At 38.9% G+C, this 17,248-nt stretch overlaps 1 protein-coding gene across 5 annotated transcripts in view; it reads left to right on the forward strand.

Moving 5' to 3' along the window:
- The window catches only part of SYNE3 (spectrin repeat containing nuclear envelope family member 3), a 42,310-nt gene extending 25,325 nt beyond the window's left edge, over positions 1-16,985 (forward strand). Inside the window, exons 6-23 of one of the 5 annotated variants that reach the window (XM_053475251.1) lie at positions 706-1,050; positions 1,395-1,531; positions 1,830-1,995; positions 2,421-2,603; positions 3,518-3,661; positions 3,952-4,086; positions 4,360-4,521; positions 4,608-4,780; positions 12,374-12,478; positions 12,769-12,873; positions 13,147-13,251; positions 13,475-13,582; positions 14,004-14,075; positions 14,368-14,509; positions 15,158-15,280; positions 15,505-15,699; positions 16,195-16,233; positions 16,757-16,985. In XM_053475251.1, coding sequence (XP_053331226.1) covers positions 706-1,050; positions 1,395-1,531; positions 1,830-1,995; positions 2,421-2,603; positions 3,518-3,661; positions 3,952-4,086; positions 4,360-4,521; positions 4,608-4,780; positions 12,374-12,478; positions 12,769-12,873; positions 13,147-13,251; positions 13,475-13,582; positions 14,004-14,075; positions 14,368-14,509; positions 15,158-15,280; positions 15,505-15,699; positions 16,195-16,233; positions 16,757-16,954 — 2,637 coding nt within the window. In that variant the 3' untranslated portion in view covers positions 16,955-16,985. Of the gene's footprint in view, positions 1-705; positions 1,051-1,394; positions 1,532-1,829; positions 1,996-2,420; positions 2,604-3,517; positions 3,662-3,951; positions 4,087-4,359; positions 4,522-4,607; positions 4,781-8,524; positions 8,628-12,373; positions 12,479-12,768; positions 12,874-13,146; positions 13,252-13,474; positions 13,583-14,003; positions 14,076-14,367; positions 14,510-15,157; positions 15,281-15,504; positions 15,700-16,194; positions 16,234-16,756 lie in introns of those variants that run through there. The other 4 variants (XM_053475253.1, XM_053475255.1, XM_053475254.1 and 1 more) reach the window with 4 other exon arrangements.
- The last annotated feature ends 263 nt before the right edge of the window (positions 16,986-17,248 follow it).

Raw genomic sequence — 17,248 nt, forward strand, 5'->3', positions numbered from 1 at the left:
GGTGACATTCCAGAGATAACGCAATTAACTACCTGATACTTCCGTCATTCGAGATAAAAGCGAGCCCGTCGCCTTCATGCCTAAAGCTTTCAGAACTATCAAACGGGAACTCACTGCTTTTACAATGTTGACTCTTTCACAAGATACTTCATTATCCGATTAATCCGCATAGCCTGCTGAATGTAAACTAAATACACCGTTCCTACCTGAACCCTTCTCAGAATTAATTCTTTCGTCGTGTAAAATTTTAAATTAATAATTTTAATCAATTTTATTATAGATTAACACTAATATTGACTATTATCAAGCAAACATACGTTAAACATCGCACAGTAACCAAGGCTAATGTCATAATAAATCACAGTTTGCGTGCTTGGATCATCTGATTGGGGTTTTACGTTTCCTGCGTCTTCCGAACCGAAGATAAATCTTTATTTATTTTCAGAAAAATAAATAAAGACTTTATTGGAATATAAAGAAATCACATCTTTGAAAGTCATTCTTCGCTAACCCACCGCTTACTCCTATAAAGACCAGAGGAACCCCAGAGGCTTTTAGACCCATATAGGCTACAGAGACATAATAAAACGTCATATTTAACAAGTTTTGTAGTTATTGTGACTATTTATCTTTGTACGGTTTTGTAATGTTTTTTTTGCAGCCGTATTTGAAATCTGCCATTGCTCTTTTGCGTTTTCGTTACAGGAGATCAGTCAGGATGTTAAAAGTGGTGAGAAGCGACTGGAAGTCCTGGAAGTGAAGTCGGCTAAAGTAATAAAAAACACATCCCCGCTTGGAGCAGAGGAGCTCTGCAAGGAGCTGGAGGAGCTGCGCAGAGCCCTGGCGGAGCTTAAACTCATGAACGATGACGAGGAAGAGAACTTGGTGAAATCACTCAACTCCGAGAGCGCCTTCTTAATTCTGTCCAAGCAACTGGAGGCCAACGTTACGGAGTTTAAGAAGACGGTGCAGAGGCTGGAGGGGAATCTGGAAAGCGAGGAACGAGGCGGCGGCCACGAGGGGCTGATTTCTAGGTGGAGGACGCTTAATGTGAGTTTAGATTGACCTCAGCCCTGTTTATTGAAGATGTAACATTAAGTCTAACCCTCAAGGTATAATGATACCCGGACTATTTCACAACAAGCTGCAAATCTTTTCCATTTTGATTCCTTATTTACAGAACTGTACAACACTCATTCATTTCTGAATATTGGGTGGGTGGGGAAATTGATAATTTCTTCTTCATTTAAGATTACCCCCTTCTGGATTTATAACTAGTGAGGTTCTAGATTGTAAGCTCAGTCGAGCAGGGCCCTCCGCACCTTCATCCTTGAGTGATACATTTTATAAATAATATTAGCTGAAATAAATATTCTTTTTTGTCCCCCATTAAGGTAACTCAGTCAGCTCTTGGAGCAGAAGAACCAAAAGCAGAACAGATCAGGGTTCAGCTGAAGGACCTATTTAAATTCTCCAAGGATGTCCAACCACTCTCAGACACGGTGATTGGCGTAACTCGAGACTACCAGCGGTAATGGCAACTTCACTCACAAACTGCTCACTGACTACATATTTATATTGTGGCTTCTTCACATTGGGGTTGTGAAGACTATGGAATGTGTAGGTCCTTTGGTGGGGTCACCACACTCCGATTGCTACAATCTCAATATTTTTGATGTTGTCGCTCATGGCGTTGAGTGTCTGGGCAATTTGTTGTTGGGTCTCTCGCTGGACGTAGATCAATTATTTAAAGGGGTGTAGGTTTCACTATATTCTTCTTCTTTGTCTTAAACTAACTTTGAGTTTTTTTTCTTCCATATACCCTCCAGAGCTAAAAACAAAGCCTTCAGGTTGTGTACGGAGACAGAATCGGAGCTGAGACAGCTTTTCCAGAACCCGCTGCGGGAATTCCAGCTTTGGAAGCCCATAACCGAGAGAGTGTTAAACTCGACTCTGGACAGCAGACTGACGAGCGACGGTTTGCTTCAGATAGAGGTAATCTATGTACGGTGCTAGTCGAGTCATTTGGTTGTGAGAATCGACTTGTCCAGGAACACTTGCATAGGTTGTTTGCTCGGCACCATGTTGAGGCATCTAAAAATATACCCATAAATGCCGCGGATTCTACAAAATGTGTATGTTTAAGATAGTAGTATTCCTTTTCAGGGACAACATCCAACGCACTCTCCATTCAGGTCCCAGGAAAGGTTACCTTGAGTTAAGCTCGGCGGTGGAAGCTAAGACAACCCCACATTCTCCTATAAACTACCCCATCAGAGGCATTATTTGGGTTCCCGCACAACGTAGTTTAGATTGAAGGGCTTTCCCAATACTGAACGCAGGGCGATGGGCACCATAAACACCACTGTGTCCTATATCAGAATCACACGAAACACTTAAATGAATTTCTTCTTCTACAGACCCTGCTAGAAGAGAGCGCCAGTCTTAAAGATAAGCTTTCAGAACTGGAGCGGAAGAAGGACCATATCATCAGCGTGCTCGGGGAAGAGAAGGCCGACTCTCTACTCGAAGAAGCCGCCACAGCTGAGAAAGAAAGGGCATCTCTCCACGAAGACCTCCTCGAGAGAACCAACTCTTTACAGGTAAGTTACTGGGAAATCGGTGTTTATTACCATTACCTCGCAGATTTTTCGGGGTGGCGGGCGCCGTATAGAACTGGAAATACCGGAAAGCAGAACTACTTAAACGAAGCATGATAATCACTAAAGCAGAAAAGAGGCTTGTTGAAAAGTAGAAGTGGTTTATTTAAGGGATTCGTCAGACTCCAGGTAAAGGCAAAGTTTTAAAGTAACTTTGTACCTTTTATAATATCAAGCAATATTTTTGTGTATTTATTTTTTTTTTATAAAACTTTCCAAAAGTTGCAGAAACTTTTGTTAGTCAAAATAAAGAGGTGGCAAGAAGGAAGGTGAATTTGATAGCTCTAGACTATGTGGACCTGCTGAACCCTTCCCGTGACACAATGCAATTAACGCAGGTTTATTGTGATAAAACATTGCAGCTCGGCTTCCTCCTCGTTGGTCATGTGCCTTTAGTGCGTCCATAATTGAGTTTTTTGCTAACTTAAGAAAATGATTACTAAGCCTTACTTATATTAAAAGAAACATATCCACAATATGGACTGTAAGGTCCTATGAACACGGCCCTCCTGACATGTTGTTTCTGCCCAAACTGTTATGTAATGCACTATGTGTTGTATTATTATATTTAGCTCTTGTACAGCACCGTGGAATATGATGGTGCTATATAAATACCTAAACAAATGGGCACCTTTCCCCGTTACTCTGACAGTACAGGAGCCGGCAGCGTCCATAACCAGCTGTCAGATCTTCACCATCATATCGTGTGATGCCTTAAACCGGGGTGTATCAGCTTAACGTAAATAACTAATGCCAAACGATGAACTGGCCAGGCTGTGCAAAGAGAAAATTCGTTTTGCCAAGCCATCGTGACGTCGGTGAATCATTCTTCTGTTCTGCTTTCTCCAAACACACAGAAAGCAGCTTCTCGGAGCAAAGAGTTTGATGTCGCCTTTAAACTCTTGCAAAAGAGGTTGTCGGCGATCAGAGTAAAGACGGCGAAGGAAAAAGCGTTGCAGCCAGACGTCGTGGGAAAAGAAGCGCGGTTGCAAAGGCTACAGGTACCGTCTGTTACTAGATCCTTCACCTGCAAAAAAAATGTAACAGTTATTCACATTCATTCACTTTCCAAAATACCTCTTACAATTTGACAATTCTGGATACTTAAAAATCCATGCAAAAATGTAATTTACAGTAAACGTATTGGAAATTCACTATATATTTATATATATTTATTTACACATGATTATTCCTGTCTGTTTGGGCTTTGCTTGCCCACTTTTATTGCTTGTGCTTTCCTTTGGAACAGTTGTAAGTTTATCAACTAAATACCATATCTTTTATCTTAAAGATGTTGCATGAAGAATTAATTAACCTCCAGCCTCAGATGGAGGAATTATTCTCAATGGCTGAATCAAATCCAACTCGTACGAACAACATGAGGATGATCTCTTCAGAATATGTGTTCATGCAAAACATTCTGGAGGTAAGCAGCTGGCTCGCGATACTGAACCTTTGGACCTTTCCAAATACCTCTCGATCTCCTCCAAAAGATAGACGGTGGGAAACCAGTGATCGGATTAATTGGTTACGTAGTTATTGGGTGATATGATTACGGTCAGACACATCGGTTACATTGCGTCTGTAGCATAGATGTGTCTCTCGTTGATACCTGCGGTAACTGAAGTCTCATCTCCTTGCGCTTTTCCTTCTTTCTCGTGGTCACGCTCTGCTTTAATTAGTTCTTATTATCCTCTAGACGGAAATAGCGAAAAGCAACGAATGCCTCAATGACCATTACATGCTGAACTACAAGATTGCCGAAATTCAGCCAAAGATGGCGTTAGCACGGCAGGAACTGGAATCCTATCGGGATGACAGCCGGGGGGAGGTCGTCACCATTCAAGAGGAGTATGTAGAGGTGGGCATTCTGTCCGTCTCACAGGGAGGGTAACGGGGGGATGCGTTTCAGGCTTCATTATTTAGCTTCTGCAATTTACCTTTCAGGTGTTGATGAGCCAACTGGCTCTAATGGAGGTCGAGCACCAGGAGATCCTAGCCCTGGGGGAGCAGGTGATGTTGAGCACAGCGAGGGAAGGAAGATCTCACATACAGGTTGAACTCGACGAGCTCAGTGCATCCTTTTCATCACTGAAAGCGCTGTTGGACACCATGCCGAGGTGCGATATAACCAGCTTTATCCTGGGGACATCTTCGGGCTGTTATGCATAATCAATTCACACATGTAGTGTGCGTGTTCAAACCTTTGCCCCATTAATATGTTTAGTATCACCAGATGTTATCTGAATGTTTTTGTTATCGATGCTATTATTTTATTCTGAGCCCGGGAGCTCGAGAGCAAAGAACGTAGACAAAGTGACGCCGCCATCTCTTAAATATCCATGTGCCCTATGCACACCAAGTGCTGACAGCAAGGGCAGAACTGTGTCAGAAACAGCACATTAATATTTAACCAGACCAGTCACTTTTCCCTAATTATAGATTTTACAGTTCGGAGCATTAAACCCGTATAATGGGCATTAGCTGCTTAAAATAAGTGTGTCTGCTGAATAAGATGTTGGGCTTTTACTTTGCGTAGTCTATGAAAACGCTGAAATGGATAGAGGCCCAGTCCATGTGGTGAAATGATAGATGAGAAGAAATCTTTCAGGAGTTGTTCCAAGGAATGATTTTGTATTGATTCCGGAATCCCCCATATATGTGATATTTCTGCTTTGATCTGGACTACGTTATCTTCTAGCTCTTGTTTGTTTTATAATATACTTCCATTCTTTTATGTAACTTTGTGGTGGACCAGAGAAGGAAGGACAGTAGATGAATCCAAATGTTGTAGATCCCTGTGTTCGCCAGAAATAGACCTTCTATGTTCCATCGTTTGCATATTTGATTTGGGGGAACAGAATAGATTAATTGATTTATTCCTTTCTTGGTGCTTTTCCTATTCCTTCGTATCCTGTTTAGGAGGCATCATAGCAATTAGACTCAAAGTATTTTCTAGTGTGAAGAAGTAAACACTTTGATAAAATTAATGGGAATACCCCATTCCCTGACAAACAGTATTGAAATATAGTAATACGAAATGTCTTAGGCCGCCATGAAATAGTTAACAAATAGCTCTCTTAAATATGTCCTTTCTAGGCTCAGTGGCCATAACATGCCTCCAGTGATTAGTGCAAATATAGATTTAATTAAACTGGAGACTCCTACAATTAAGACAGAAGTGGTACTATTCCAGTAACCCAATAGGGAAACTGTTATCCGATAAGATTAAATCTAAACGTAAAACTGAAACTATAAAAAAGATCACAGTGGGTAATAAACAATTTCTTACTCCAAAAGCAATATCTAATGCCTTTGCTAACTATTATAAAACACTGTACAACTTAGCTGAGCCATCTCGCTTAGATCAGGGGATAGTACAATTCTTACAAAAATTAAACCTCCCGAAGATCTCAGCTTCACAAATTGAACTCTTAAATCGACCCCTTACACTACTAGAAATAAATAAAATCATTAAGGATTTAAAATCGGGAAAGTCTCCAGGCCCAGGTGGCTTCTCATCTATGTTTTATACATCACTAGACTCATTATCATTAACGGATCAGCTACCTTATTATTACGAGCCACAATTACTCCAATTTTGTAAGAAGGCAAAGACCCCAAAGCTCAACCCTCAATTATAGACCTATATCACTAATAAATTTAGACATTAAAATATATTTGAAAATCCTTCCCCATACATTAAAACAAGTTATTCCTCATATTATTCACAAAGATCAGGCGGGCTTTGTAGAGGGTAGAAGTGCAACAGACAACACTCTTAAACCTTATACACAATGTTAATATCCATCAAACTAAATCTGCCTTTATGGCGCTTGACGGCGAAAAAAGCGCTTGACCAAGGCAGTATTAGTAAACCTTGGTATTGAGGGTTCATTTAAAGACCATGTTATGATTCTTTATTCTAATCCAACGGCTAAGGTGGTCAGACACATGCTGGATTCTGATTGGTTCCTTATAAATAATGGAACACATCAAGGCTGCCCACTAGCCCCACTGTTATATGTACTCAGCATAGAACCTCTAGCAGAAGCAATAAGACAGTCACCGGATATTTCTGGTGTGGAAATTAATTCTGATTTATATAAAATATCTCTTTATGCGGACGATGTGTTCTTGTCCATGACGAACCCCTCTTCTTCTATTCCTGCACTTTAGTATGGATTCATTTCTAACTATAAACTTAATCTTGGGAAAACACAAGTAATCACTTTTCTTACACAAGGGGAACATGAGCTTGGGTCTCTGTACTAACTAGATTGGGATGGCCAAACCATGGACTATCTAGGAATTATAATCACAAAAGATCTTCTCTTATTAATCATAATTATAAAAAAAAACTATCGGAAGAAACAAAACTTCAAGATTTTTTCCATCCGGTAAATTGAAATCTCATGGCTTGGCCGTATAAATCTTAGAAATGGATATTTTATATCTTTTTGGAACAATCCCTCTGAGGGTACACCCTCGTATTTTAAAGCAGTTCCAACAAACTATAGCCAAAAATATACTAATTAAAAAAAAAACCTAATGGGGGGGTATATCTTACCCATGTATTAATAATCTTCATGAAGCTACAATATTAACACACTATTTAGCTTGGGACAAAAGATCAAATAATCTACCGAGGTGGATACAAATTGAGGGAGCTCTCATTGGGAGGACCGAGTTGTTTTCTTCATTTTGGGTCGACTTACGCCGGGTAAAGGAATTTAATAAACCAAACCCTATAATTTAGGATACAGTTAAAACTGTGGATAGATTTAAACAGAAAACAAAAATAAATACGTTTTTACTACCCTTTACCACCATAGAGGCTGTCCATCACTACATAAGGGACATAGATCTAAATGGCTAAATAGCGGTAAAATATTTTAATTCAGAATTTACTTATGCCTTTCTCTGAGATCAGAGAACGTTTCTCTCTACCATCCTCTGAGGTATTCACGTATCTAAGAATTAAGGACTTTATTAATCAGACAAGAATAGTGTGCCGAGCTGAGCCTTATGAATATGCATAAGGGTCAGATAACAGGATGTGACATCATGCCTCAGCAGGAGCTAGAACACCAGAGCACGGTGCAAAGCCACCACCTACCGTGTCATGACACAGGAATAAATAAATGTTGACTTAAACAGAATGTTGACTTAAACAGATCATTCTTCATACCACAAAGGGTGAACAAAACAAATAGTTAATAATCCAGACTGACTCTTCATAAAAGACAAAAACAAATTTCGAGTTCGAATATCCTTCTACAAGGGCGTCATAATAATGAAAAAGATCCCCCGTTAGTGAGGTGGGAAATAGATCTGAGACTAGAATTTGGGTTGGAACAATGGCGCCAGGCCTTCCAATTGACAAAAAAAAAGTTAATTCAACTAATTTATTAGAGCTTTATATTAAAATTGTTTATTGATGGTATTTAGTACCAAGCAGACTTAATAAAATCAGCCATACAAACACGGATAGGTGTTGGCGATGCTCTGCTTGTACTGGAACATTTGTTCATATATGGTGGGACTGCCCTCAACTACTTAATCTTAAAGATATTTTGCACTTATTTAGACTGGTGTTCCAATTCCAGGGGCATTTAGATCCACAGATGTTTTTATTTCATTTAGGATTAGAGAAGTTTCAGCCAACTCAAAAAATCCTAATTGTCCACATTTTCCTGTAAAGATCTGTATAGCAAGACACTGGAGAAATTACGAATAAAACAAATAAACTAAGTGAAATCTGTATGTATCAGAAGTCCAAAGGCTGGCAGTGGGAATAACAGGCGTGTGCGAAGTTGCTTTTTTGAGTTCTAAAGTCTATTTGCCTTTTTTACATTTATCAGAAAAGCCCATGAAGATCCACCACAGAGAGCAGCACAGTTTGGTGATGACTCCATAAACGTACTAACAGCCCGAGGATCTGGAAGAAATTAAATCGTTGACAGATATATCCCCCCCCCGACACACACTTTGCTTAAATTTGCTTAAAACAGCATATAGTGATTTTTTTTTTTTTTTTTCATCAAAATTATTTTGTTTTTATTATTCTTCTAGCAGTTTATTAAGCACAATGTACAGATCAGATGGGCAGTCAATCTCTGGTTAACTTTACAGAGCAGCTCAGCGTCAGGCAGCTGCAGTAAAGGCAGGCTGTGGGAATAACAGAATTCTGAGATGTTTTCTTTTTAAATGCTAAAGTCTTTTTCACTTTGTATTCAGCAGAAAAGCCCATGAAGGTTATCAGTGGATGGGAACAGCACAACCTGGCGATGACTTCACGGAGCTAGGGACAATGCCAGGATCTGGAGGAAATGAAAGCGTTGGCAGGTATTTTTGCCTATATGTTACCCGGTTGTATTTTTGTTTGCTGGCAGTTAGTCAAAAACAATTTTGTAGAATATATTTTGTACAGTTTTAACTACATTTGCCTTCTAGTGAACCTGACAGAGCAGCTTAGCGTCAGGCAGTTGCAGTAAAGGCTGGCTGTGGGAATAACAGAATTCTGAATTCTTTTCTTTTAAAATTCTAAAGTTTTTTTGGTTTTTTTTTACATTGTATTCAGCAGAAAAGCCCATGAAGGGTATGCATGGATGGGAACAGCACAAACTGGAGACGACTCCATAAAGCTAGTGACAATGCCAGGATTTGGAGGAAATGAAAGCGTTGGCAGGTATTTTTGTCTATATGTTACTCGGTTGGTGTATTGATGAGTGACATCAGTGCCAACAGCATAATCATTTTAACAAAACTTTTGGATAAATGTTATTGTCTATTATTCGTTTGCTGGCAGTTAGTCAAAAACAATGTATAGATGAGATTTTGTACAATTTTAACTACAGTCAACCTCTAGTGGACCTTACAGAGCAGCTCAGCGTCAGGCAGCTGCAATAAAGGCTGGCAGTGGGAATAACAGTGCAACAAGACATAGAAGAAAAACTTGACTGTCTGCAGATGACTAATACAAAACTACAAGAGCAACAGGAAGAGATGAAGTGCGGATTAAAAGATCTGGAAAATAAAATTACTGATCTAGAAAATCAATCCGGGAGATATAATATAAGATTTTGAACTGTTCCAGAGGAAGTGGGTCGTGCATACCTTGAACAATATTTACTGGAATATATTAACCCCCTAGATGGATCTCAACATCTGGACCAAGATATTTTTGAAAGATGTCATAGAATGTACAAACGAAATCATACAGCAAAATATCTACCACGTGACATAATTGCATGTTTTAAATACTATAAACGAAAAACAAAGATTATAGCATTAACTAGACAGAAAAAACAATAGAGAAATTTAAAAATACAAAAACTTACAGCGGTCTCGCCTACAAAACCAAACAATCACGGAAAATATATTCAACAGAGACATTGAAAACAAAAGGAGTAAAAAGTTTAGTTGGGGTTTCCCTGAATCTATTATCTTTGAAGAGGGCCAGAGACACAGCTTTAATACTCCAGAAATTGGCAAGTTGGATAGAACAGAAGTCCAAGACTCATAATGAGAAATAACTTATTTGATGAAAACAACTTGACGACCTGAAGTGAAGATTTGTATAGTTAATTTTTATTTTATCCCGTGGGGAGTAATTGAAATATATCACTTAAGCTTATATATATGAATTACCTCGTAAAATCGTAAAATGATTGACCTTGTGGAATATATCTCTACCCATGAAATTCCCTCATTGTTCCTGGCCCTGGACGCCGAGAAGGCCTTCGATAGGGTCAGTTGGATATTCCTTGAGGAAACATTACATTGTTTTGGCTTTGGAGAGGGGTTTATTGGCTCAGTCATATCAATACGATTGCTAAAGTGGTAGGACAAGGGTTTAGTTCAGACTGGTTTAGACTAAACAATGGTACCAGACAGGGTTGCCCCCTAGCACCCCTGCTATACATCCTCACCATAGAGCCCTTCGCGTCCAGGATCAGAAAAAATGATGAAATTAAAGGCATAAGAAATGTAGAAAATAAAATAAGGTTATATGTGGATAATGTATTAATATCTTTATATGACCCGGTGAATTCCTTAAAAATGCTGATGGGAGAAATTTCAATTTTTAGTAAGTTTTCCAATAATAAATTAAATGTTAAAAAGACACAAGCAGTCACGATGAACATTTCTGGTTTGACAAAAACACGATTGGAGGAAAAATATGATTTTATCTGGGAGACTAATAAGATTGACTACCCAGGAATTGCTATTTCACTTACAGTTTCTCAAATAATTGATATCAACTATGGTAAACTTTGAGATCATTTGATAAAACAAACAACGGAGTGGAAGGGACAATTTATATAATGGCTAGGTAGGATGAATGTGATAAGATCCTATATAATTCCTAAATGGCTTTATCTGTTACGAATGATTCCCATTAGACTTCCGAATTCTTGGATCCAAATATTTCAAAAACATATTGAGAAATGTATTTGGGCAGATAAGAAACCGAGAATATCAAGGAAAATCCTTTATGCTAGTAAAAGTAAGGGGGGTTTAAATATCCCCTGTCTGGGGAGATATGTCCATATGTAACACAATATAAAAATAGCAATAAAGAAGATTGGTTTCAAGTTGAACAAGAGTTGACGGGAATGTCAAACCTGGAATGCCTACTGTGGATGCATCAGGGTAGAGTAAAATTAATAATAAATGCTCTCCCTATTTCTCTTAAAAGCTCCATGGAATTCTGGCGATCTTTTAAGTATCGTTAAGGATTTAAAAATAAGATTATCTCATCGGCTCCTTTAGAAATTCTTCAAAATAACGTTTCCCAGCTAAGACTTAGAAATTGGACTCATTTTAGAGCTAAGAGAATTAGTGACATTTTGTCACTAATAGATACGAGATGCAAATTTAATTATAACGATTGGATAGGAATAATCCCAAAAATCTTATGTCCATTACCTAAATCTTTTAGAATTACAGTTCAAAATAAATCAGAGATGGCACTTGGTCCCGAAGGATATAGCTAAGATATTTTCGTCTGTGTCCCCTAAATGTTGGCGATGTAAAACAGAGATGGGTTCGTATATATATATATACTTGTATGGTGGGAATGTAATCATCTCCAACCCACCTGGAACATGATATATAATATATTGAGAACTCAAACCAGAATGTGCTTTACTATTCCTGGCATGGCCAAGTCTTAAACCAAAAAGAACTTTCTTGCAATCAAATATTTATTGGTTAAAAATTGGAAATCCCATTGGCTACCTAGTTGGACACAGTTGAAACAACTAATTAATTATCAATAAGAGATGGAGAGGAATGGGAGAAAAATAAGAGAAAATGGAATCAAGATGTGGAGAGTTCTATTTGAAGATGAAGAAGTAACTTTGAATGGAATATAATTTTCATCCATACTGGACCTAGTTTTTAGATTCCCATTTCATCATCAAAGTAATAGGTTTTTTTTCGGTCTTAGTCTGTTCTAATCTTTATTTAATTGTCTTAACTTTAGAAATAATATATAATGCATTGTATGTGTGTTTATGTACTTGTTTATGTGATCTAATAAAAAAAAAGTGCAACTTATTCATTTCTTTAATATCAAGCACAATGTACAGATCAGATGGGCAGTCAATCTCTGGTTAACGTTACAGAGCAGCTCAGTGTCAGGCAGCTGCAGTAAAGGCAGGCTGTGGGAATGACAGAAGTCTTTTTAACTTTGTATGCCCTAGAAAAGCCCATGAAGGTTATCCGTGGATGGGAACAACACAACTTGGAGATGACTCCACGGAGTTAGTGACAATGCCAGGATTTGGAGGAAATGAAAATGTTGGCAGGTATGTTTTACTCGGTTGTTGTATTGATGAGTGACATCAGTGCCAACAGCATAATTATTTTAACAAAACTTTTATATAAATGTTATTGTGTATTATTTGTTTGCTAGCAGTTAGTCAAAAACAATTTGCAAAATATATTTTGTACATTTTTAATTACAGTCGACCTCTTGTGAACCTCACAGAGCAGCTCAGCGTCAGGCAGCTGCAGCAAAGGCTGGCTGTGGGAATTACAGAATTCTGAATTATTTTCTTTTTAAATTCTAAAGTCTTTTTAACTTTGTATTCAGCAGAAAAGCCAATGAAGGGTATCAGTGGATGGGAACAGCACAACCTGGAGATGACTTCACAGAGCTAGTGACACTGCCAGGATTTGGAGGACATGAAAACGTTGGCAGGTATTCCTGCCTATGTTTTACTCTTTTCTTATGCTGATGAGTGGCAAAACTTTTTTTATATAAACATTGTGTATTATTCTTTTCCTGGCAGTTAGTCAAAAACAATGTGTAGAATAGATTTTGTAAAACTTAAACCACAATCGGCCTCTAGTAAACTTTACAGAGCAGCTCAGTGTCAGTCACCTGCAGTAAAGGCTGGCAGTGGGAATAACAGAAGTACAACTTTTTTTTTTTTTAAAGCTGTATTGTTCATTTACCTTTTGTATTCACCAGGAAAGCCAATGAAGAGTATCCACCAAATAGAACAGAGCAGTCTGGAGATCATGCTGCAAAACTAGTAACAATCCAAGGATATACAGACAATGAAAATGCTGGCAGGTATTGCACCTTTTTTTCTCCCTGCATTGTTGAGTGCAAGAGCATAATCATTTTAACAAAAATATTGTTGGTAAAACTTGATTGTTTTATTCTTTTGGTAGCAGTTTATCAAACATAACACAGCTCATATTTTTGGCACTCTAAGATGTCACTTTTTTGTAACTGTGTACAATTTCCAAAATGACATAACTTACATCAATCCTCAAATGCTTTTACCCTCTAGGTTTCCCAGCGTCGACTCTGAAGGGTTTGTATCCAAGGGTCCCGTACCTTTAGAAAACCACGCAGCCCAGTCCAAGCAGGAGTTTGGAGAAACAGAGAGCTCTGGCAGGTAACTACACTCTACTACTGAATGCACTCCATTAGTTTAGCATTCTGGGCTGTATAAGTCCCGAGTTCTATCTATGCGGTTTGTTTGGTTAGGCCTGAGCTGGTAAACTAGGCAAATGGCCGGTGGGCCGGCGCCAGACGGCACAAAATACCTTCACGGGCGCCTTTGAAGCAGATTCAGCCCCTTAGCGTGCAGTCACCGGCTGGGATAATTTGATTGCAACCCATGGAGAAAAAAAAAAAGCTTTCTCTGCAATGAAACTTATTTTATTTCGATATAAGAATTTAGTTAAGAGGCACATTAGAGATTTGGATACATTTAGTGCTTATCTAAGGCGTACCGTTTGTTTAGTAGAATTTAATGGGTTATTTTTTTTTGTGCTTAATAAGTCATTTACATATTTCTTAAAACATAATACCAGAATTCTGCATGAAAATGACCTGAAACGCACAGCTGCTTCTGGGAAGACCCCCACAATGAAGACACATACCAGGTTAGTAGATATTGTATTATAACTAAGGATGCTTTGGATGGATCCAGGAAATATGTAAATATTTTTAGGACAACAATAGACATTTTACATCAATATCTTTGAAAAGGCTGACTGGGCATGCTGAGAGTTAGAATACATAGATGAGATGCCTTGTTAAAAACACACACCTTGTGATGCTGTTAACACACAGCCGGCCAAGTTTTATTCTCTATAAGGTGTTCTTATTTATTGCTGGCGCGTGGAGTTTAAAGGGAGCGTTTGGGGCATAACATGCTCTTGTTTGTTTCAAAAGTTCAATCGCAGAAAAGATTACTCAGCCGACGCCGAACGTACTTTCACAAAGGAAAAAAAGAAAGAACCAGAAGATGAGCGCTCTCTCAGAGTCCGTGGACTTTGTGGATTCACCGCTTGTTCCAAAAGAAGGGAACGGGAAGGTAAACACAGACAGGTGACTCAGGTCAGCGCTGAGTTGCTGGTCAGAAATGGTATCCTAGGATTTGAATTTCCAAGCGCACTCATGCTCACGGCTACCCAGGAACCTGCATAGAGCATATGGTGCTTGTAGGAGCCCGGCCGTGCATATTTGAATTGCCTTGAATGATAATAGGTAGGGAGAGGGGCCCAAGTAGGTGCCTTACCTAGGGCCCCATGACGTGTTAATGGCACACTGTAGTATGGTTACCATTTTTAATAACCCGTAAAGCACAATTAGTTGGTATAAATTAGTAACGTTTGCTTTATCCGATATTACTGGTCGTGTAGGCATTGGGTTGACATTAGTTGAGTGCTAGAGGGAGAAACCCATGAACATTTGGATAAAAAATGCAAGCAAAATAATATAAAAGACGTTTCTACAGAAAGTAATGCGGTGCAAGCATGTTGATAGCTCGGTCGGACTCAGTGGGCCAGCTGCTCTCATCTGCTAGAAGAATAGTATTAATGAATGAACCCGTTTTCATTCTCTCACTTTAATTCCATCTGGCCTCAACGTGCCATATCTTTTACCGATGGATACAAATGTTACAACCGAATGATTACATTCTGAGCTGTTAACATACATCCATTTTCTTTCTGTAACGCAGACAGGTGACGAGCATGCGCTTCTGCTGAAGAAATTCAAGAATTGGCTCAAATCGGAAAATTCTAAACTGAGCTCAATTTCTTCCAGCAAGGAGGACATGAAAATCCGACAGAGCAAGCTGCAGGTATAAACACCGACGCTTCCCACATCTCTCTTCTTACTCGTTTCTGTCCAAGAAAAAGGATTTTAGGAATTTGGTCCGAAACACAATGCCAAGCTGGACCTTGTTGATACTCTGTAGCTGAGCCTATAGGTCTTTAGTAAGAGTTTATGCACACGGCCTTAAAATGAGAGAACATAATGCTGTTTTGATTGTTGACGTGTACGTTGTGTGCGTTTTGTCCTTAGAAGCTGCAATCCCGTGTTCCTCAGGGCCAAAGCTTGTTTGAATCTCTGCTCCTCTTCAAATCTTCAATGAATGCCCCCGAGGCCATAAGGCTAGAAGATCTGCGTTATGACTGGATGCTCTACAAGTCCAAGCTTCGGGATTATAAACTTATAAGGAATCCATCGGTGATAGACGCCACTTCTCAAAGTGCTAAGGTCTGCCGCTTTACTCTTTACTGGTGCTTAACCGACCCCCTATGGCCAAAAATTACTAATGCAGATGAACAGACAGCAAAGGCCCCCTAAGCATTGAAATACATTAATATTGGTATATTCCTGGTTAATGTAACTTTTTTTTTTTTTTTACATGAAAATGATGTAAATATGACCGCATTAGTCCCCTTTTTGTCCAGCAGGGGTCAGTATATGCAAACAGACCTGCCCTATATTTACTAACAATGATAAATCATAACCAGAATTAAAATATTGGGGGTTACTTAAAACCCGTTGCCTTCATATTAGACAGAGAAGAGTGAATATGTTAAAAAAACTAAAAACAAAAAAAAAACAACAAAACAAATGATTATGTAACCAATTTAATAAAGAAGTGGGGCCTGTAAATTTATATTTCTTATTTATTTGTTGTATTGCCTGTATTATTAACTTGAAAATGTTTAATTCATGCTGAACATGTCATTTCTGTGTTTGCAGAATTTGAAAATCTCAGAAGAACCAAAAGGAATCACAAAGGTACGTCGATCTTTAAGGCATGGGACACTGCTCTATGTATAATTGGGAACTGCTGGGGTAAGAGCCGTCCAAAACCGTTCCATCATCACTAGACCCCAGGGCAACTCAGTCTATTTTGGCTACAGTGGGGACCCAGCTCTTGAAATGAACTCTAGACATCCAGAATGGTAACATTAATGCACTTCTTACACGCATACAGATGGGTTTTTGGCTTATGTTCATGTGCCCGGGGAAGCAATAATCTGCTGCACACTTCCTTACCTGCTGTATCAGATGGGTTCTCCCTACACAGGATGTGCTCATATAGGGATGTGCAAACAAGAAATGTTTCCCCCACCTACTGGGAACAACACCGCACATTACATACAATTCAAAATGTTCTGTATATAACTCTAGATTGAGATACTTTGTGCATGATCTTAACCCTTTGCAATGCCTCCACTCCTAGGTACTGAAAGGGCTATTGGGTACTAGTTATTTATTTCCATGGTTAGCATGTTATTTATTTAATTCTTCATTGCAGAAATCAGATGGATTCTGCTCCTTCTTGCATCGGGTCTGCCGCATGGCGCTTCCTCTGCAGCTGCTCCTTCTCCTCCTCCTCTTCCTCGTTGTATTTTTGCTGCCGTTCATGCAGAGGACCCAGAACTGCGCCCTTTCTAACAACTTTGCGCGCTCATTCAGCGTGATGCTGAAATATGAAGGACCCCCTCCCACCTAGTTACAGGTGAAGGGACATCGGGATAGTGGAACCCTTCCCACTACAATATGGCAGCTTCATAGTTAAAGTACAGCCTAAAATTAACTACTTGGGGACCTAAGTGTTATTGTGGTCAGCAATGAGGTTAAATCCCAATCTTGTATATAGCATCTATGTATATAAAATGGCAGCATGTTATGTATTTTATACATTGTATCAATATTTAAAGTTTATACTAGAGGAAAGAACATTACTTTTTTTAACCTGTTCCTGTATCTTTTAATGTATTTTTGTATTGACAACTACAGGTGTGTT

The sequence above is a fragment of the Spea bombifrons genome, chromosome 9 (genome assembly GCF_027358695.1).
Source record: "Spea bombifrons isolate aSpeBom1 chromosome 9, aSpeBom1.2.pri, whole genome shotgun sequence".
Taxonomy (NCBI): Eukaryota; Metazoa; Chordata; class Amphibia; order Anura; family Pelobatidae; genus Spea; species Spea bombifrons.